Raw genomic sequence first — 6,708 nt, forward strand, 5'->3', positions numbered from 1 at the left:
TAGAGGAATAGCATGGCGCCTGTCGTACAATGTGTTAGTGGCTCCTTCCCGGGGGTGAGATTTTGCGTGGGTAATAAACTGGGTCGGCTATACCGAATAATAATTACTTCTTAGTGCCAAGTCATTTTCGCTATATTTAGATACTTTTATGAATTGACGAGTAGGCCTGGTAGGCCCACGAGCTACTTGAATACACTCGAGAGCTAGTATAGTGGTGGTGTGTGTCCCGCATGTTATTTGTGGGTTGACACTAATTTTCTCACTTCCGACCCCCCAGGAATTCCGTTGATCATGGGGGTGGGATACATCAAGATAAGAAATACTAACATTGAAACCGCTCATTGAGTACCCCTGTTTGTGCAGGGTAAACTGCACCAGGGCGAAAACTACAGGGGAGCCACCCCCGAGAGCGTGGTCCCTCTCGTTCAGGTTGTCTTAGTGGGCAAGGTTATTGGTTGATTTGTTCACACAATCCCAGATGGCTTCCCACGATGGTGGAGCCTATGGTGTGATGGCGTGATGGCGCATCCTAACCCTAGCCCCAGATGGTTATGATTTCCCCTGGAAGCGCAGCCTAGGAGTATGTGGTGGTAACGGTGAGTATATATTTCCTATTCCTAGCTTCCTCCCTCCTCCTCCCTCCTCGTGTCGCCTCTTTACCTCTTGTGTCCCCCTCGTTATCCTCTGCTGGTGGAGAGCTGGTTGCCTGTAACCCCCCCGATTGGCCACAATCACGAACCCTAACCCTAACCCTCAGTAGGAGAAAGGGAAACGAAAAGGTATCATACACTCAAGCCTCCCCCTTTTTGCAATTCAAACTAAAGACACTACATAGTGTTTAAAAACCGCTAGCAATAAAATGGGAAACCTCTGCTCCCGCGGCGAGTCAATTCGAGAGATGCGGACCGAAATCGAGGAACTACGGAAGGACATAGAAAGGATGGCGAGGGATAGAGAGGTTCGGGAGGTGCAGGCTAGGGATGGAAGAGCTACTGCTCGGGGTGGTGGCAGCAGCAGTGGGATATGCCATCAAGCACCAATAGCAACAAGGATGAGCTGGCCAGTTGGGAGCTTCAGAAGCATCGAGGAGTCTAGGGCAGCTGAGGAATTTGTGGCTAGGGTAAGGAGGTCAAGGAATTACGGGAGGGACAGGAGTTGAAGATGTCACGCTACACAAGGGGATGGATGATTTCTTAGTGATGATTGATGACGTATTGGTTTGGCGGATGAAAAGTTTTTGGTGTAACCTAATCTAGTAAGCAGGAAATTTAGTCCTTAGGATCTTATTCTACTATCAAACATTAGTGATAACTTCTCTAAAGAAGTTTATTATCCCCTAAACTCTGTTTACATGACACCTGTCCCTCTAAAATCGGGGACGATGGAGAAAGCGAACCCGTTACTTACGCCTTGTCCACACTAGTTGATTTTTCCCAAGTGACCTGTTTTATTAGGCTTTCGCCTTGGGGAAATTGCCACGATAGTCTGGTCGTATCATAGATACTCAGAAACCACTTTACTACCTTCATTATTTGAAAATTTCGCCTGTTTCACAGGTTTATCGTATTGGTGGCGGGTGGGCTGCGGAGGCCAGTTCCCGTTCCTGCCATTTTCTACCTCAATATCTCGGCGCTGGGCCAGAATAGTGGCTTCAGATGAAGGTCAACTATACCCCATTTTGTTCACTATTAGTATCAAACAGGTGTCTCCAAATGTAGCATAAAACCGAAGCCCAATAAATTATTGCTAATGACTCTTCGAGGCCCAGGATGGTGTTCCAGTCGGGTGGTAAGCTCGTGGGGAGACCAATTTAAAACATATAATACGTGTACATCTAAATGACTGAGCAACCAACCACGTAGGTTAAAGCGCAAATAATATCATGAGCATAATTGCATAAGCTTATGCGCCGATGGTCCAAAAACTAGAGAAAATATAACGTAGAACCTGGCTCGACTGCTCCGCCAGCGTCCCACAGACCACTTCTGTCTACCTAATGCCGTCGCATAACTTTGCTTCCCACTCCTAGGCCCAGCGACCCCCCTCCCTTGATAGCCGTCATATTGGAGCTCTCACCACCAGAACATACCTCTCCCTACCTTCCGCTTCCGGTCCACTGGCAGCACGTCACCGAGCCATTGCAGACACTATGCAAATCTTTTGTACCATCCTGAGCAGTAATCTGTGGGTAGTTATTGGCCTATTTTAGAGCCATATCGCCCTTACATCACCCTCTAAGCATCCCGCAAATTCCCCAAAATATCGCACGATCGAACTCGCGGGCAGAGTGGATGGAGATTATGAGAGTGTGGGAAATATTGAACCTGCAACCGGTGCAGGCGATGCCAATCTCTGTGTCCAAGCCTTCAACCACTGGTACTAATAATCTATGTGAAAAGCCTTGGTCTGGCATTCTCTCTTCGGAGGCCAGACAAATAGGCAAGCAAGTGGTGTATGATGCCCCATCTCTGTTTAAGGAACTCTTGTCCATTTTATACGCAATCCTTGACATAGCCATAAGTGCATCAAAGATTCAATCTTATGCTCCTCTTGCAGGTATCCAAACCTGCTCATACCAGACCCTCCGGGACAAACGCTGTGTCATTTTGGCATATCCCTGGATAAGCCGGATAACAAGATCCCCCCAGTTCAGAAACTTTGCGGGACTGACTGGCTGTATAAGTACTTAGTCCCAACTTTTTGCTCCACTATCCGCAAATTTACCAGAGCTTTCCCCCAAATTCTCTTTTGAAGTGAAGTAGCTCTCTAATCCCCAGACCCGACATACGAGACTCCTAAACCAGATTGCCGATCTTGCACGACGGTCGGCCTTTACCAAAAACCTCCACTGATTTTCGATTTCCTGGTGCAGGATCCAAAGTGCTTCTCCCAACAGATTGACATATTTCTCTATGGGAAGGAGTGAATGTCCCTTTGGGATTTCCATGACAAAATCATAATAATAGTCTGCGATTCTCCTGGTGGTGGTGGCATTTAACCTATTTTCAACAACAAGCTTTACGGCAGCGATTTGGACAATGTTGACTCAACTTGAATGGCAGGGCAAAGATGTAAAGATGAATTTCAATATCCTAACCGGAGAAATATTCTCACGAAGAAAACGATAGGGAATAAAAAACGGGAAAGACTGATATGACCCAAACAAAGATAATGGAGGAAAGAGAGACAGATTGGATGATGAACGAAAACAACTAACAAAGGGAAAACAAGCTGCCTTTTATCCTTCCCTGGATCAAGCCGATCCACTGCCACATACTTCTAGCGTATGCTATGTTCTCCATCAAGTTCAATTTCACTATTGCCCATTGTACTACTTCCGCCGCGGATAAGTGAATTCGACCGAGGGTATGTTCTGACCGAGGACATTCGGTATTTCCATATGATAGGGGTAACGCCCTAACATGGAGTCGTCGCAGGTATCGTCGCAGATGTTGTCGCATATGGTGTTTGATGTGTAGGACTAACCAGTAGTCAAACATAGAGGCGTCGGAGTAGTTGATATGCCAAGAGGGTTAGGGTTGTAAAGTCGTTGCCATAGGGGAAATATGCGGTGAGCAGCCAAGAAACACTTCTGTCCAACAACCTAGACTCTCGTCCAGATATTCGGTTCTTTTCTGGGATATCTTCCTCGTGGCCTTTAGTCAGCATTGTGGGTAGCCGGTATCTCTGAGGTATAGTTGCAGGCCTCTTCGATTACTGTAATTGTCCGGTGTAAACTCCAAGCTGATATTTTGAGGTTAAACCAACACATTATGCGGGTGAGCACGTATTATCACAACCTCAAACCAGCAACATTAAGGGTTCTGGGTGCCCCATGCGCGGCATCTCGGGTTATACGGAAAGAACATTTATCTTTTGAAAGACTTCCGCATAGGCTGTTACAGCGGACCCATACATTTCCTTAACCACCAGAAACTCTTGCAAAATCATCCGCAGCGTCTCTCAATTCCCGCCAGTCATGTGTAGAAAACCGTTGGATTCGCAAAGTTTAAAGACCCAGATGAACCTTTGCGCGTCCAAGTAGTAAGTGTGCAAGGGCGCATCCGGGTAAGCCAATGACAATGAAATCGAGCTTCTCCAGCTCTGCATTAAAACCCGGTGGGGTCGATGTACTTGCTAAGTCAAAAAGTGTCTGGATAGGTAGCACATCAATGTTACTTAATATCCGTTTAGAAGTCAATGGGGTGTCCGGACACTTTTGCACCTGATGAGTAAGTACCTTATCCTGATAGTGATCATTGTTAGAGGCGGGGAGCTCAGGAATTCTAATTTCGCATGAAAGGTTGAGATGTGAAAACGGAAGGGGATTTCAGATGATCAAGAGAGTCTGGGTCCGGAACCATAGGTATACTTTGAAGGCAACAAGGGGGCGGAGTGATGTGGCGGTGGTGGTAAAATTTATGGTAGTAGTAGAACTTTGGCTAAGGGTAAAGATAGGGGGAAAATCTAGTCGAGGTAGAAGGAGAAGAGAGAGAAAGAGATGAAGGAGGCAAGTAGATGTCACTCACAAACTTAACAAAATATTTAGCACAAGAAACTGTAATGCATTATAGTTGTAATTTATCCTGTGGTGTCAATCTATTATGATACACTATCCAAATGTATATCCTCAATACCTCCCCTTTCTAAAATAGCTTTTACGGTCGCCTCGCTGTGAGAAGATCGGTTTTTTGAGAATCCCATAGTAACTTATCCCTTCTCTTCCCCCCTCCTCCACCCTACACCACTCTCTTACCCCAACCCTTCAAAGCTTTCTGTAGACTGTGGCGGCGCAGGATCAATAGAGTTTTTTTACAAATCACCGAGGTTTGTTTCCTACCATGCTTGCCCAAGGTGTAATACTAGGTTACGAAAGGTAAAAATGGTCTAAATAAAACGTCCTCTAATAAAGCGTAGAGCGCATCATGCGAATTAGACCTTAGCTCCGAACATTCTCGGCAATCACCACCAATAAACACCCACAAAGAGTCGTTTGCGATCGCTTTCTCACCACGTCACGAATAATCACTCGCATTATTCCCCCAACTGGGCTTTACTATTTATCACAGAAAAAGACTTTCTGCTCGCAGTGCTCGACATGGTTGCCGGAGTGGCTCGGACACAATGCCGCGAGCGTTGCGACTAATAACTCTGGCTAGGTAATTGTAGGGTAATAGTCAACCCCCCGAAAAAAAGAAGACAAAAACAGCAACTAGGGAACAAAATTAATAAGAGTGAAATAACAGACAATAGCTGGCATGAATAATTAGGTAAAGCATGTGCTGAAAGCCATAGGGTTATGATAGGAGAAATAATAGGGAATAAATTTGGGTATGATATCATACAAGGAAATTCGGACCAATGTTGATGGTTGAACACAGTAGCGGTGAATGATCCTTGCGCGACTCTTCTACGAGTACTGTACATGCCAGAGTGAACCCCTTCAACACCACACTCTTGGCGAAAAAAAACTTCCAGATTCCGCTGACTAAGAAACATAATTGCCTCGTTTTGACCTCACTTAAAACTGGTAAATTCTGTTTTCCGCTGATTTGTCGGGCCAAGAGTCCCCAATAAATTGGTGGAGAAAATTTAGAAAAACCAGCAGGTCACAAGTAATTCTGGATTTTTTTTTACCAGATTTCTCACAACATTTTTGCATAGTTGGAGAAGTAGAAGGATTGGAGGAAGTGTGTGCTCAAGTAAAGAATATTTTGTTGATCACTGTAGTGTGGAACCTTATTTAAAAGGTTTTCCTATCCCGCGAGTTGAAAAAACTTGCGTATTGTTTGTTATTCAATCGCTTTCAATTCATGATGAAGCGACCGCCGACCCGGCCTACGCGCTGCGCGAAACAGTGATAACCCGGCGAATCGAACCGGGACTGTATTGTTGCTACTCGTGCCAAGGTTGTGACATGTCGTCGCGACCCGTTGCTCGTTTTCTCGCAAGCGAGGGCATTCATACTGAGTGCCCGACAATTCAACGTGAGTGGACAGTTCAACCTGAGTTTGTGGCTCAGAATAGGAAAATTGAATCTTGGGTTACAACACAGTTACTCAGACACAGTTTGCTGTAGTCCAAGCACTAAAATAAGCAAGTTATATATATTTATCAATATGTACCTAGTATGATACAGTACATCATTAGATAAGGCATCTCAGCTATTCACCTCTTCAGGAGGGCACTTGGTTGATGACTGTTTATTAGATGTTGTATCAAGTGAAGGTTCCAGACCACAGGCCACAAGTTACCATTGAGCCACAAACTCACGTTGAACTGTCGGGCACTCAGTATGAGTGCACCCGCTTGCAAGAAAACGAGCAGCGGGGGTTGTGACGACATGTCACAACCTTGGCACGAGTATACCCTCTTTTTCTCTCCGGCCTTCCTTTGTGGGTATTTGGCACTTCCCGATGTCTGCGTCAGGATGGGATGAGAAGGCCGCAAAAGGGGTATTCCTCTAACTCTGGGACTAGGTATCAACTTCTCAAGAAAAGGAAAGATTCGGTAGGTGTCACAAAGAAACAACACGTCATGGTCGCGAACCTCATCATAAGTCACCATCTTTCCCACGACATGCTCCACAGTATTGGCGCGAAAAAGCATTGGTGTATTAGCCCTGTACCGTACTCTCTTTTCTACGATAATATTGCCAATATTGATCAGGTGGTCTGCGGGGTCAGCTACTGAAAGAATATTCTTCGG

At 45.5% G+C, this 6,708-nt stretch overlaps 1 protein-coding gene; it reads left to right on the forward strand.

Moving 5' to 3' along the window:
* The first annotated feature begins 649 nt into the window (after positions 1-649).
* On the forward strand, positions 650-1,299 carry GSTUM_00007581001 (uncharacterized protein). XM_002839528.2 has 2 exons: positions 650-779; positions 836-1,299. The coding sequence occupies exon 2, from the start codon at positions 860-862 to the stop codon at positions 1,157-1,159; it is 300 nt and encodes a 99-aa protein (XP_002839574.1). The 5' UTR covers positions 650-779; positions 836-859; the 3' UTR covers positions 1,160-1,299.
* Positions 1,300-6,708: the final 5,409 nt, after the last annotated feature.

This window comes from Tuber melanosporum (genome assembly GCF_000151645.1).
Source record: "Tuber melanosporum whole genome shotgun sequence assembly, scaffold_37, strain Mel28".
Classification (NCBI taxonomy): Eukaryota; Fungi; Ascomycota; class Pezizomycetes; order Pezizales; family Tuberaceae; genus Tuber; species Tuber melanosporum.

Excerpts from the sequence above, each read along its gene's own strand:
- GSTUM_00007581001 (XM_002839528.2), top strand. The coding sequence starts at position 860 with ATGGGAAACCTCTGCTCCCGCGGCGAGTCAATTCGAGAGATGCGGACC.